We start from the raw sequence: 15,691 nt of genomic DNA, 5'->3' as shown, positions 1-15,691 counted from the left end.
TCTTCGCATGGGGTGGTTGGGTTGAAATAGGCCCTTAGCAACCTATGTTTGTCTTCGCATGGGGTGGTTGGGTTGGAAAAGGCCCCTAGCAACCTATGTTTGTCTTCGCATGGGGTGGTTGGGATGGAATAGGCCCCTAGCAACCTATGTTTGTCTTCGCATGGGGTATTTGGGTTGAAATAGGCCCCTAGCAACCTATGTTTGTCTTTTCCAGCATGGGGTGGTTGGGTTGGAATAGGCCCCATTGCAACCTATGTTTGTCTTCGCATGGGATGGTTGGGTTGGAATAGGCCCATAGCAACCTATGTTTGTCTTCGCATGGGATGGTTGGGTTGGAATAGGCCCATAGCAACCTATGTTTGTCTTTTCATGGGGTGGTTGGGTTGGAAAAGGCCCCTAGCAACCTATGTTTGTGGAAAAGGGCCCTGGGAACCTATGTTTGTGGAAAAGGGCCCTGGGAACCTTTGCTTGTCTAAACATTTGTGCTAAGGGCTAAAATTGCTAGCATCAACCAGAATCAACCAGAATCAGTGACTGGCTGTTACACAGCCTTCATGTGAATGTCAGGCTAAACAAGAAACAAAGGAAATAGACTCTATTTGCAGATTAGTGTTGCTGGCCAACTGTAACCATGACATCCTGTTTCAGGAGCGTTCCTGATCCCCTTCATCATCATGCTGTTCATCACTGGGATCCCCCTTGTCTTCCTGGAACTGTCCTTCGGCCAGTTCGCCAGTGAGGGGGTGGTGTCCATCTGGAAGGTCTCCCCAATATTCCAAGGTAAGGCCAGATCTGTACTTCCATTGGGCGATCTGTCATAGTCTACCAATCATCTCTCTCCACACTAAGATAGTATTGTACTTCCATTGGGCAATCTGTTGTAGTCAACCAATCATCTGTCTCCACACTAAGATAGTTCTGTACTTCCATTGGGCGATCTGTCATAGTCTACCAATCATCTCTCTCCACACTAAGATAGTATTGTACTTCCATTGGGCAATCTGTCGTAGTCAACCAATCATCTGTCTCTACACTAAGATAGTTCTGTACTTCCATTGGGCAATCTTTCATACTCAAACAATCATCTGTCTCCGCACAGAGGTAGTTCTGTACTTCCATTGGGCAATCTATTGTAGTCAACCAATCATCTGTCTCTACACTAAGATAGTTCTGTACTTCCTTTGGGCAATCTGTCATAGTCAATCAATAAATCTCCACACTAAGATAGTTCTGTAGTTCCTTTGGGCAATCTGTCATAGTCAACCAATCATCTGTCTCCACACTAAGATAGTTCTGTACTTCCTTTGGGCATTCTATCATAGTCAACCAATCATCTGTCTCTACACTAAGATAGTTCTGTACTTCCATTGGCCAATCTATCATACTCAACCAATCATCTGTCTCCGCACAGAGTGATTCTGTACTTCCATTGGGCAATCTATTGTAGTCAACCAATCATCTGTCTCCACACTAAGATAATTATGTACTTCCTTTGGGCATTCTATCATAGTCAACCAATCATCTGTCTCCACACTAAGATAGTTCTGTACTTCCTTTGGGCAATCTGTCATAGTCAACCAATCTTCTGTCTCTACACTAAGATAGCTCAGTACTTCCTTTGGGCAATCTATTGTAGTCAACCTATCAATCTCCACACTAAGATAGTTTTGTACTTCCTTTTGGCAATCTGTCATAGTCAACCAATCATCTGTCTCCACACTAAGATAGCTCAGTACTTCCTTTGGGCAATCTATCATAGTCAACCAATCATCTGTCTACACACTAAGATAGCTCAGTACTTCCTTTGGGCAATCTGTCATATTCAGCCAATCATCTGTCTCCACACTAAGATAGTTCTGTACTTCCTTTGGGCAATCTGTCATAGTCAACCAATCTTCTGTCTCTACACTAAGATAGCTCAGTACTTCCATTGGGCAATCTGTTGTAGTCAACCAATCATCTGTCTCCACACTAAGATAGTTCTGTACTTCCATTGGGCGATCTGTCATAGTCTACCAATCATCTCTCTCCACACTAAGATAGTATTGTACTTCCATTGGGCAATCTGTCGTAGTCAACCAATCATCTGTCTCTACACTAAGATAGTTCTGTACTTCCATTGGGCAATCTTTCATACTCAAACAATCATCTGTCTCCGCACAGAGGTAGTTCTGTACTTCCATTGGGCAATCTATTGTAGTCAACCAATCATCTGTCTCTACACTAAGATAGTTCTGTACTTCCTTTGGGCAATCTGTCATAGTCAATCAATAAATCTCCACACTAAGATAGTTCTGTAGTTCCTTTGGGCAATCTGTCATAGTCAACCAATCATCTGTCTCCACACTAAGATAGTTCTGTACTTCCTTTGGGCATTCTATCATAGTCAACCAATCATCTGTCTCTACACTAAGATAGTTCTGTACTTCCATTGGCCAATCTATCATACTCAACCAATCATCTGTCTCCGCACAGAGAGTGATTCTGTACTTCCATTGGGCAATCTATTGTAGTCAACCAATCATCTGTCTCCACACTAAGATAATTATGTACTTCCTTTGGGCATTCTATCATAGTCAACCAATCATCTGTCTCCACACTAAGATAGTTCTGTACTTCCTTTGGGCAATCTGTCATAGTCAACCAATCTTCTGTCTCTACACTAAGATAGCTCAGTACTTCCTTTGGGCAATCTATTGTAGTCAACCTATCAATCTCCACACTAAGATAGTTTTGTACTTCCTTTTGGCAATCTGTCATAGTCAACCAATCATCTGTCTCCACACTAAGATAGCTCAGTACTTCCTTTGGGCAATCTATCATAGTCAACCAATCATCTGTCTCCACACTAAGATAGCTCAGTACTTCCTTTGGGCAATCTGTCATATTCAGCCAATCATCTGTCTCCACACTAAGATAGTTCTGTACTTCCTTTGGGCAATCTGTCATAGTCAACCAATCTTCTGTCTCTACACTAAGATAGCTCAGTACTTCCTTTGGGCAATCTATTGTAGTCAACCTATCAATCTCCACACTAAGATAGTTTTGTACTTCCTTTTGGCAATCTGTCATAGTCAACCAATCATCTGTCTCCACACTAAGATAGCTCAGTACTTCCTTTGGGCAATCTATCATAGTCAACCAATCATCTGTCTCCACACTAAGATAGCTCAGTACTTCCTTTGGGCAATCTGTCATAGTCAACCAATCATCTGTCTCCACACTAAGATAGCTCAGTACTTCCTTTGGGCAATCTGTCATAGTCAATCAATCAATCTCCACACTAAGATAGTTCTGTACTTCCTTTTGGCAATCTGTCATAGTCAACCAATCATCTGTCTCCACACTAAGATAGCTCAGTACTTCCTTTGGGCAATCTGTCATAGTCAATCAATCAATCTCCACACTAAGATAGTTCTGTAGTTCCTTTGGGCAATCTGTCATAGTCAACCAATCATCTGTCTCCGCACAGAGGTAGTTCTGTACTTCCATTGGGCAATCTATTGTAGTCAACCAATCATATGTCTCCACACTAAGATAGTTATGTACTTCCATTGGGCAATCTATTGTAGTCAACCAATCATCTGTCTCTTCACTAAGATAGTTCTGTACTTCCATTGGGCAATCTATTGTAGTCAACCAATCATCTGTCTCTTCACTAAGATAGTTCTGTACTTCCATTGGGCAATCTATTGTAGTCAACCAATCATCTGTCTCTACACTAAGATAGTTCTGTACTTCCTTTGGGCAATCTATTGTAGTCAACCAATCATCTGTCTCTTCACTAAGATAGTTCTGTACTTCCATTGGGCAATCTATTGTAGTCAACCAATCATATGTCTCCACACTAAGATAGTTCTGTACTTCCTTTGGGCAATCTATTGTAGTCAACCAATCATCTGTCTCTACACTAAGATAGTTCTGTACTTCCTTTGGGCAATCTATTGTAGTCAACCAATCATATGTCTCCACACTTAGATAGTTCTGTAGTTCCTTTGGGCAATCTGTCATAGTCAACCAATCATCTGTCTCCACACTAAGATAGTTCTGTACTTCCTTTGGGCATTCTATCATAGTCAACCATTCATCTGTCTCCACACTAAGATAGTTCTGTACTTCCTTTGGGCAATCTATTGTAGTCAACCAATCATCTGTCTCTACACTAAGATAGTTCTGTACTTCCTTTTGGCAATCTGTCATAGTCAACCAATCATCTGTCTCCACACTAAGATAGCTCAGTACTTCCTTTGGCCAATCTATCATAGTCAACCAATCATCTGTCTCCACACTAAGATAGTTCAGTACTTCCTTTGGCCAATCTATCATAGTCAACCAATCATCTGTCTCCACACTAAGATAGTTCTGTACTTCCTTTGGGCAATCTGTCATAGTCAACCAATCATATGTCTCCACACTTAGATAGTTCTGTAGTTCCTTTGGGCAATCTGTCATAGTCAACCAATCATCTGTCTCCACACTAAGATAGTTCTGTACTTCCTTTGGGCAATCTATTGTAGTCAACCAATCATCTGTCTCTACACTAAGATAGTTCTGTACTTCCTTTGGGCAATCTGTCATAGTCAACCAATCATATGTCTCCACACTTAGATAGTTCTGTAGTTCCTTTGGGCAATCTATCATAGTCAACCATTCATCTGTCTCCACACTAAGATAGTTCTGTACTTCCTTTGGGCACTCTATTGTAGTCAACCAATCATCTGTCTCTACACTAAGATAGTTCTGTACTTCCTTTTGGCAATCTATCATAGTCAACCAATCATCTGTCTCCACACTAAGATAGTTCAGTACTTCCTTTTGGCAATCTATCATAGTCAACCAATCATCTGTCTCCACACTAAGATAGCTCAGTACTTCCTTTGGCCAATCTATCATAGTCAACCAATCATCTGTCTCCACACTAAGATAGTTCAGTACTTCCTTTGGCCAATCTATCATAGTCAACCAATCATCTGTCTCCACACTAAGATAGTTCTGTACTTCCTTTGGGCAATCTATCATAGTCAACCAATCATCTGTCTCCACACTAAGATAGTTCAGTACTTCCTTTGGCCAATCTATCATAGTCAACCAATCATCTGTCTCCACACTAAGATAGTTCAGTACTTCCTTTGGCCAATCTATCATAGTCAACCAATCATCTGTCTCCACACTAAGATAGTTCTGTACTTCCTTTGGGCAATCTGTCATAGTCAACCAATCATATGTCTCCACACTTAGATAGTTCTGTACTTCCTTTGGGCAATCTATCATAGTCAACCAATCATCTGTCTCCACACTAAGATAGTTCTGTACTTCCTTTGGGCAATCTGTCATAGTCAACCAATCATATGTCTCCACACTAAGATAGTTCTGTACTTCCTTTGCGCAATCTATCATAGTCAACCAATCATCTGTCTCCACACTAAGATAGTTCTGTACTTCCTTTGGGCAATCTGTCATAGTCAACCAATCATATGTCTCCACACTTAGATAGTTCTGTACTTCCTTTGGGCAATCTATCATAGTCAACCAATCATCTGTCTCCACACTAAGATAGTTCTGTACTTCCTTTGGGCAATCTGTCATAGTCAACCAATCATATGTCTCCACACTAAGATAGTTCTGTACTTCCTTTGGGCAATCTATCATAGTCAACCAATCATCTGTCTCCACACTAAGATAGTTCTGTACTTCCTTTGGGCAATCTGTCATAGTCAACCAATCTTCTGTCTCCACACTTAGATAGTTCTGTTCTTCCATTGGATGATCTGTTGTAGTCAACCAATCATCTGTCACCGGAAGTAGGTCTTCCTTTATAGGCAGTACACCAAAACATATGTATTAGTGACGTGGAAACATAGGTGTTAATGATGTGGAAACATAGGTGTTAATGATGTGGAAACATAGGTGTTAATGATGTGGAAACATAGGTGTTAATGATGTGGAAACATAGGTGTTAATGATGTGGAAACATAGGTGTTAATGATGTGGAAACATAGGTGTTTATCGATGTGGAAACATAGGTGTTAATGATGTGGAAACATAGGTGTTAATGAAACATAGGTGTTAATGATGTGGAAACATAGGTGTTAATGATGTGGAAACATAGGTGTTAATGATGTGGAAACATAGGTGTTAATGATGTGGAAACATAGGTGTTAATGATGTGGAAACATAGGTGTTAATGATGTGGAAACATAGGTGTTAATGATGTGGAAACATAGGTGTTAACAATGTGGAAACATAGGTGTTAATGATGTGGAAACATAGGTGTTAATGATGTGGAAACATAGGTGTTAATGATGTGGAAACATAGGTGTTTATCGATGTGGAAACATAGGTGTTATTGATGTGGAAACATAGGTGTTAATGATGTGGAAACATAGGTGTTAATGATGTGGAAACATAGGTGTTAATGATGTGGAAACATAGGTGTGGAAACATAGGTGTTAATGGTGTGGAAACATAGGTGTTAACAATGTGGAAACATAGGTGTTAATGATGTGGAAACATAGGTGTTAATGATGTTAGGTGTTATGTGGAAACATAGATGATGTGGAAACATAGGTGTTTATCGATGTGGAAACATAGGTGTTAATGATGTGGAAACATAGGTGTTAATGATGTGGAAACATAGGTGTTATTGATGTGGAAACATAGGTGTTAATGATGTGGAAACATAGGTGTTAATGATGTGGAAACATAGGTGTTATTGATGTGGAAACATAGGTGTTAATGATGTGGAAACATAGGTGTTATTGATGTGGAAACATAGGTGTTTATCGATGTGGAAACATAGGTGTTATCGATGTGGAAACATAGGTGTTAATGATGTGGAAACATAGGTGTTAATGATGTGGAAACATAGGTGTTAATGATGTGGAAACATAGGTGTGGAAACATAGGTGTTAATGGTGTGGAAACATAGGTGTTAATGATGTGGAAACATAGGTGTTAATGATGTGGAAACATAGGTGTTAATGATGTGGAAACATAGGTGTTATTGATGTGGAAACATAGGTGTTTATCGATGTGGAAACATAGGTGTTAATGATGTGGAAACATAGGTGTTATTGATGTGGAAACATAGGTGTTTATCGATGTGGAAACATAGGTGTTAATGGTGTGGAAGCACAGGTGTTTGTCCATGTGGTAGTACCTTACAGGACAGTGACAGTGCCTCTAGTGTTCTGGGACGAAGTCTGCAGGACAGTGACAGTGCCTCTAGTGTTCTGGGACGGAGTCTGCAGGACAGTAAAGTACTTGCTGTACCACAAATGTTATATTTGGAATTCTAATTCAACTTAGTATGTAACACGAGTTCTGATTGGTCAGTGCTATAAATTTCTGACCGTATAATCAGCATATACAGTCGCAATTTGGAAACCGATTCACATAAATCTTTCAATGTATCCCTACACTATTGTGGTAACGCTGTTTTTTAGGGCATTGTCATTTGCAGAAGCCCCAGGTCAATTAAGCCCCCAATTCCGCTTAAATGGATTGAATTTGTGTAAAAAAAGACAAAACAGTATCATAAATGCAATTGTAAGTTCAAACAACTTACTCGAAACGGGCTGTTGACCCAACACCGTTAGATCATGAAACAATTATGGAGTGTGAAGTCACCTGCTGAGACGTCATTTGACAACAGAACTGATAATGGCCCTTTGTTGAGGAATCAGCGGGCAGCTCATTTCTGATAACTAGAGGACGGTTTCATGATAATTCCGTCCATTTATAACACTTTGATTTATTCATTCTTATCAAATTTAGTCAGGGTGCACCTAATAAACGTGTCGAAGTTTGAAAATGGAACTACTTTTTCTGGCGTAAGTTCAAGGAGTGATATGATTAACCTTTGACCTAGAGGAACTTTGACCTCATTTGAATAATGAATTTCTTTAGCGTAAAAACAGCGTAAAACGAGTTGAATTAGTATGGGGATAACTGTACTGTGTTTGACGAATTCGGGACATATACCAGTGGTTATATAGCCGCAAATTTAACGTTATATTGGCTCCGCCTACGTGTTGCAGATCTAACTAAATTTGCGGCTATATAACCAACGGTATACGTCCCCAATTCATTAAACACAGCACAATTATCCCCTAATTACGCTTTCACAGTAAAGTACAGATTCTAGTTCTTTTGTTCGGCTGAGTCCCATTCGGGATTCGCACCCTCACTCTCAGAGTCAGGCACCTAATTGACAGCACACAAAGTCAGCCATCTAACCCACTCAGCCAATGCGGCTGAGACTCAACCCATCAAAAGTACTGGAATCTGTACTTTACTGAGAAAGTGCAATCCCAAATATAACATGTGGTTCATTTGACCACTTTCTGTTCTCAGAGTACTTGTTGTTTTGAGTGTCCATTCAATCTCTACTATATATAGTAACAGACTTGGCTGGATTTTGTGGCCTGTAATCTTTTCATATCTTTTCTGGCCTGTGAAGCAATAACAACAGCAACAACAATAACAACAGCAACAACAATAACAACAGCAACAACAACAACAATAACAACAGCAACAACAATAACAACAGCAACAACAATAACAACAGCAACAACAACAATAACAACAGCAACAACAATAACAACAGAGTAGCAGTTACTGTATGAACTCAGTGTAAATAGTTCTCAGGCCCCGATCTCAAGACAATCATCACAAAATGTAAGATGTTGGATACTGGACAGGGTCCGTTGATCCATATTTGTTGTGCTAAGCTAAACTGTTTTTATATTCTTTTTCCAGGTGTAGGCTGGGCGATGTTCATAGTGTCAGTTCTGATCGCCATGTATTACAACATGATCATCGCATGGACGCTGTACTACCTGTTTGCTTCCTTCGCTGCTCAGCTGCCCTGGAGCTACTGTGGTGATTGGAGCTCACCATGTGAGTTGATATGTGCCCCCATGATTCCCTTGTATAGTGGCCTAACTCAGGTTGAGCTACTGTGGTGATTAGAGGTAGCTGAGTGAGTTGATATATGCCCCCATGATTCCCTTGTATAGTGGCCTAACTCAGGTTGAGCTACTGTGGTGATTGGAGGTAGCTGAGTGAGTTGATATATGCCCCCATGATTCCCTTGTAGGGGGCCTAACTCAGCTTGAGCTACTGTGGTGATTGGAGGTAGCTGAGTGAGTTGATATATGCCCCCATGATCCCCTTGTATAGTGGCCTTACTAGTGTTGTGTATCATTTGCTTGATAACGGTGTTAGGATCTACACCCAAATGTCCCATCTGTTGCAATAAAGAAGTTGTCTATCCGAAAAAAGTGTTCCTCTTAATGAGTCATGTATATTTTGTTCCACCTCATGAACAGTTGGCTCCTTCCAGTTGTTTTCATTATTTATCGATACTGGTAACCGCACATGCACATCACAACCCTCGAGGCAGACTCCTAGACAACCAATCAATAGGACCAGCTCATCAAACAACACAATTAAATTTTTATTCTAACAGACTCACTCCAAGGAATATAAACAATGGCACAAAAAAAACCCCACAACTTAAACTAAACAATGAGATGCTAAAAAGCACTCAGTATCTACACGCCTTAGGCAGTAGCATAGAGTTCATATGGATACCTGCACGTGTCGGTATGTTTGGCGACAATAAAAGCAAAACATCTTCCAAAAGTAGGAAAGTATTTACCGAAATTGAAATTCTAAACTAAAAACATTAAAAAAGACATTAATCTAAAAATATTGAAAGAGTGATAGCCAAATTACAAACAGATCACACAAATTGTGACAATAGTAAATACCCACCTACGTAAAATTGTTACGGTTTAGAAATTACTTAAAAGGCTTGTGAGTCCCCTTTAAACCAGCAAAATAAAACATGGATGAGTCATTAATGTTCAATTGTATATTGAATAAACAAGATTACATTGAATGACAGTACAGATTTCTAATACAATACTATTGGATCACAAATCTAAATATTAACTCACCAAAGTATTGATATACCCAGTAAAAGCATATGTACTGACTGAAGATTGTTGACAGTTGTTGAAAGTTCAATGTAGACGAGGCCAGTCGAAACGGTTGGTCTTGAAATGTTGATGTTAGCAGAAAGATGAGCGTAAATCCGAAGTAGTAGGCCCATACATCTCAGCAACCATCCCTTATATACCTATTATATATAGTTTCAGTGAATTCTAACAAAAACCATGCCACACTACGTCCATCTAGACATTACTCACAGCTTCCTCAGTCCAACTGGAAGCAAAACAATGGGGCGGTAACTGGTCCACTGTTAACAGGTGAAAATACATAGCCTAAGTTTAAGGTGTGAGTTCTCGTCCACACTCAGTGCTTTAATCTGTTGACCCATAACAACCCAAAGTCAATCAATGTGACATTTTATATAACAAATACATCCTCATAACAGTATCTCAATATCTCCATTCCTCCTGTCTGAATGTACATGTCAAATATAGTGGCAATGATACAGTTAATTAATGTGGCATAATTAACACAAACACATCCTCATAACAAAATATACAAAACTAACATGACAAATGCATACACTGAAATGAAGTAGAAATGCCCAAACACATCCTACTACAAGCAACCAGCGTTCGAAATAGCTACTGGCCCGCTAGCCAAATGCTAGCTCATTGTGAACCGTGCCAGTAATATATTGTTAAAGCTATCCCGACTGGCTTGCTGAAAATCTCAAATAATTTGTCCTTTATTTAATGCACATGAATATGATGAAGTCAGTTATTAAGGTGTTAAAAGTCTGTCTGCAAAAGTTTCGTGAAAACCTTAGTTTTTGTGTTTGTTTGATTTATCTTGTTTCCAAGGGGCGACAATAACTTACCAGCTTCAGTTACCAAACATCACACCAGTTCTGACCAATGTGCATTTTGATATTGATAGTTTGCAGGGCTTGTGAAGAATGATGTGGGCTAGCATTGTAGCAACATGTTCACTTATCTAGCCCTCCTGGCCAGTGACTTAATTCATACACTGCAAGCAACACAGAATGGTGCTCCACAGTTTAGTATGTTGTGTTTGGTTCTTGTCAAGTGAGCAGGATATGCTGTTTTTTACTGCTCAAGTGAGCAGGATGTGCTGTTTCTTTCTGGTCAAGTGAGCAGGATGTGCTGTTTGTCACTGGTCAAGTGAGCAGGATGCGCTGTTTGTTACTGGTCAAGTGAGCAGGATGTGCTGTTTGTTACTGTTCAAGTGAGCAGGATGTGCTGTTTGTTTCTGGTCAAGTGAGCAGGATGTGCTGTTTGTTTCTGGTCAAGTGAGCAGGATGTGCTGTTTGTCACTGGTCAAGTGAGCAGGATGCGCTGTTTGTTACTGGCCAAGTGAGCAGGATGTGCTGTTTGTTTCTGGTCAAGTGAGCAGGATGCGCTGTTTGTTACTGGCCAAGTGAGCAGGATGTGCTGTTTGTTACTGGCCAAGTGAGCAGGATGTGCTGTTTGTTTCTGGTCAAGTGAGCAGGATGTGCTGTTTGTCACTGGTCAAGTGAGCAGGATGCGCTGTTTGTTACTGGCCAAGTGAGCAGGATGTGCTGTTTGTTTCTGGTCAAGTGAGCAGGATGTGCTGTTTGTTTCTGGTCAAGTGAGCAGGATGTGCTGTTTGTCACTGGTCAAGTGAGCAGGATGTGCTGTTTGTTACTGGCCAAGTGAGCAGGGTGTGCTGTTTGTTTCTGGTCAAGTGAGCAGGATGTGCTGTTTGGTACTGGCCAAGTGAGCAGGATGTGCTGTTTGTCACTGGTCAAGTGAGCAGGATACGCTGATTGTTACTGGCCAAGTGAGCAGGATGTGCTGTTTGTCACTGGTCAAGTGAGCAGGATACGCTGATTGTTACTGGCCAAGTGAGCAGGATGTGCTGTTTGTTACTGTTCAAGTAGGCAGGATGTGCTGTTTGTTACTGGTCAAGTGAGTAGGATGTGTTGATTGTTTTTGGTCAAGTGAGCAGGATGTGCTGTTTGTTTTTGGTCAAGTGAGCAGGATGTGCTGTTTGTTACTGGCCAAGTGATCAGGATGTGCTGTTTGTCATTGGTCAAGTGAGCAGGATGTGCTGTTTGTTACTGGCCAAGTGATCAGGATGCACTGTTTGTTACTGGCGGAGTGAGCAGGATGTGCTGTTTGTTACTGGTCAAGTGAGTAGGATGTGTTGATTGTTTTTGGTCAAGTGAGCAGGATGTGCTGTTTGTTACTGGTCAAGTGAGCAGGATGTGCTGTTTTTTACTGGTCAAGTGAGCAGGATGTGTTGATCGTTTCTGGTCAAGTGAGCAGGATGTGCTGTTTGTTACTGGTCAAGTGAGCAGGATGTGATGTTTTTTACTGGTCAAGTGATCTGGATGTGCTGTTTGTCATTGGTCAAGTGAGCAGGATGTGATGTTTTTTACTGGTCAAGTGAGCAGGATGTGCTGTTTGTTACTGGTCAAGTGAGCAGGATGTGATGTTTTTTACTGGTCAAGTGATCTGGATGTGCTGTTTGTCATTGGTCAAGTGAGCAGGATGTGATGTTTTTTACTGGTCAAGTGAGCAGGATGTGCTGTTTGTTACTGGTCAAGTGAGCAGGATGTGATGGTTTTTACTGGTCAAGTGAGCAGGATGTGTTGATCGTTTCTGGTCAAGTGAGCAGGATGTGTTGATTGTAACTGTTCAAATGAGGTATGTTTTTATATTTCCAGTGTGCTTTGAGAGCCGTAACCTTATCACCAACTGTACTGCTCAGAACGGGACTTGGTACAACTCAACGTGTTACACAGTTCAGGGGGTTGGCCAACAAATGTACAATACTATCATCAACATCACCAATCATACCAAGTTGCCAGACAACAAGTCTCCCAGTAACGAATACTTTCAGTGAGTATCATTACAGTGGTTCACACATGGGTGTAACAGTTCTTGACATCAGTGAGGGTGTGCATGAGATGGGCATGGTGAGATGACATCAGACAAGGGGTACCTGGGTGGTTGTGTTTCAGTAACGAGGTTCTTGACATCACTGAGGGTGTGCACGAGATGGGCCTAGTGAGATGACATCAGACAAGGGGTTCCTGGGTGTTTGTGTTTCAGTAACGAGGTTCTTGACATCACTGAGGGTGTGCACGAGATGGGCATGGTGAGATGACATCATACAATGGGTTACCTGGGTGGTTGTGTTTCAGTAACGAGGTTCTTGACATCAGTGAGGGTGTGCACGAGATGGGCCTAGTGAGATGACATCAGACAATGGGTTACCTGGGTGGTTGTGTTTCAGTAACGAGGTTCTTGACATCAGTGAGGGTGTGCACGAGATGGGCCTAGTGAGATGACATCAGACAATGGGTTACCTGGGTGGTTGTGTTTCAGTAACGAGGTTCTTGACATCAGTGAGGGTGTGCACGAGATGGGCCTAGTGAGATGACATCAGACAAGGGGTACCTGGGTGGTTGTGTTTCAGTAATGAGGTTCTTGACATCAGTGAGGGTGTGCACGAGATGGGCATGGTGAAATGACATCAGACAATGGGTACCTGGGTGTTTGTGTTTCAGTAACGAGGTTCTTGACATCAGTGAGGGTGTGCACGAGATGGGCATGGTGAGATGGCAGCTGGCTCTATGTCTCTTGCTGGCCTGGGTGCTTGTCGCCATCTGTCTCGCCAAGGGAATCAAGACATCTGGCAAGGTGAGCCCATAACACCTGTTACCATGGTAGCTCAAAGGGATGGGTCTAAGATAACAATATGAAATGTGACCCATTTGACAATATTAGAGGTGACAGTTTTTCAATATAAGTAAGTGAAGGTGTATACTACTGAAAGTGGATAAGAAAATTGAACAGTATTCTTACGAATGTTTCACTGTTATCTATAGGACTATAGGGCCCGTAAGTCTTGCGAGGCGCTACTTCCGCTACTAGATTTCCGGTGACAAGCGAATACGCAAGAACCAGTTGTGGTGCCAAATTGCGCGACCGCCTAATATGACCTTACTAGACCGGACCAAGTGTACTACCATGCTTGGCTGTCACAGCTGGTGACAGTCGTAATAATTGGATCATTTGGGGACGATAAGATCGAAAAATTATTATTCCTTCAAGGATTATCGGTTCCTTACTGACAACCGACAACCATGAGTCAATTCGAAACCATATGAGTACCTTTCTTTAGCTATAATATATTTTTGACAACCAGTGCAGTTCTATCACTAAACGTGTTCAGTATCCCGGACAGTGCTGGTCACAAAACATATATTTCGTGAATCAATGACATGGTTAACGTAAAATGCATTTGAGTAATCTGTATTTATATTGAATTAATAAAACTATTAATTAATATACTGCTATTCATAAAACAGCCATGTGTTGCCAACTTTATCAAGTTGATGTTCTATTCATATTTGGCCACACTGACTCTGTCATTTCCCTTTTCAATAAAAGTATGTAATTCCAAATTAGAATATTTTTGTTTGTTTAATTTGTTATTTATTTTCTAAATACATTTGCTATGCTGCAGCAATATTTTGTAACTATTCCAAATCAAAAACTATTTTTTACATATTCAATATATTTATATTTGTCAAATAGTTCCTAACAAATATCAATATTGATATGTAAAAAATAGTTTTTAATTTGGAATAGTTACAAAATATTCAATAGAGATAATTGGCTTTATGCAATGTAAAATGCATGTGTATAGATACTTGAGGTACTAATGTAAGCACTATGTAAACTAGTTGGTAGGCTTAATAATTTTACTCTCTTCCAAGTCCAAGGGATGACTGTATGCAAGTTCAGGTGACAGAATGACTCAAAGATACAAGAAATAAATTGTTTGTTGTTTTGCAAATGTGAAAGAAAATACTTTATAAATTTTACTTTGGATAGATGACAGGGATCTGCATGTGTCAAATTGTTTCTTTGCCATGCTGTAAATCTACTGATAATGATATATTGAATACAGGGATTGGGATGGAGACCTTCGACAATTTCAGGATTATTAGCCATTTTCTGAATTTAGAATGGGCCACTGCCCTTGTATCAATAGTAAACTTCAAAATGTCAATGGGGCATTTTTGTTCTAATGTGCAAAATAACCCCTGTCTTTCCCAATGCCTGGAATAAATAGCAGGTCTTGTAACATTATAATTTCTTTTATAAATATATGAACTTTCCCATTTATGGTGACGTTTTTATTCACACAAGAAGTCATAGTGTCACAAATCAATCAACAGCTCGACAAAATAACCTTGCTGGCATGGTTACAATTATATCGGTTACTACTGTCAGATATTCAAAACAAAATGTGAAAACCCTCAGCCATATGAATATTCATCATGAAACAATTATTTATCAAATTATGTAAACATTATTTTAGAGGTGATATATAAAAACTGGTTGTTGGACAATATTTATTATACTTTGTACTAGATGTCTTGGAGTGAGTGAACTATGTACTATGATCTAAAGTACATGAGTCTTACTTAGTTCTTGGTTATGCAGGGGTGAGGTTCTGCTATGCTGTAAGCAAAATATGAAGCAGCACACAGCACCTTCAAGTCACAATTGACAAAAATGCAAGACCAAGTACACTCAAAATATGGAGTAATCACTCAAAGACATTTCCTGTATTGTAAAATATACTGATCAATACATGGGGAAACTAAATGTGCATTGACTGTAGATTCTGCAGACACTGGCTGATAGCAGCATGAGTATGATTACTT

General features: G+C 40.3%; 1 protein-coding gene across 1 annotated transcript in view; it reads left to right on the top strand.

Annotated features, from left to right (window-relative positions):
• LOC124264814 (sodium- and chloride-dependent glycine transporter 2-like) overlaps window positions 1–15,691 on the top strand; it is a 109,641-nt gene that overhangs the window by 55,381 nt on the left and 38,569 nt on the right. The window contains exons 3-6 of the mRNA XM_046699602.1: window positions 649–780; window positions 8,761–8,901; window positions 12,674–12,848; window positions 13,520–13,652. Coding sequence (XP_046555558.1) covers window positions 649–780; window positions 8,761–8,901; window positions 12,674–12,848; window positions 13,520–13,652 — 581 coding nt within the window. The remainder of the gene's footprint in view (window positions 1–648; window positions 781–8,760; window positions 8,902–12,673; window positions 12,849–13,519; window positions 13,653–15,691) is intronic.

The sequence above is a fragment of the Haliotis rubra genome, unplaced genomic scaffold (assembly GCF_003918875.1).
Source record: "Haliotis rubra isolate DU_JTF1 unplaced genomic scaffold, ASM391887v1 Scf945, whole genome shotgun sequence".
Lineage (NCBI taxonomy): Eukaryota > Metazoa > Mollusca > Gastropoda > Lepetellida > Haliotidae > Haliotis > Haliotis rubra.
The sequence above is the reverse complement of the archived record's forward strand: the minus strand, read 5'-3'. Positions and strand labels throughout refer to the sequence as shown.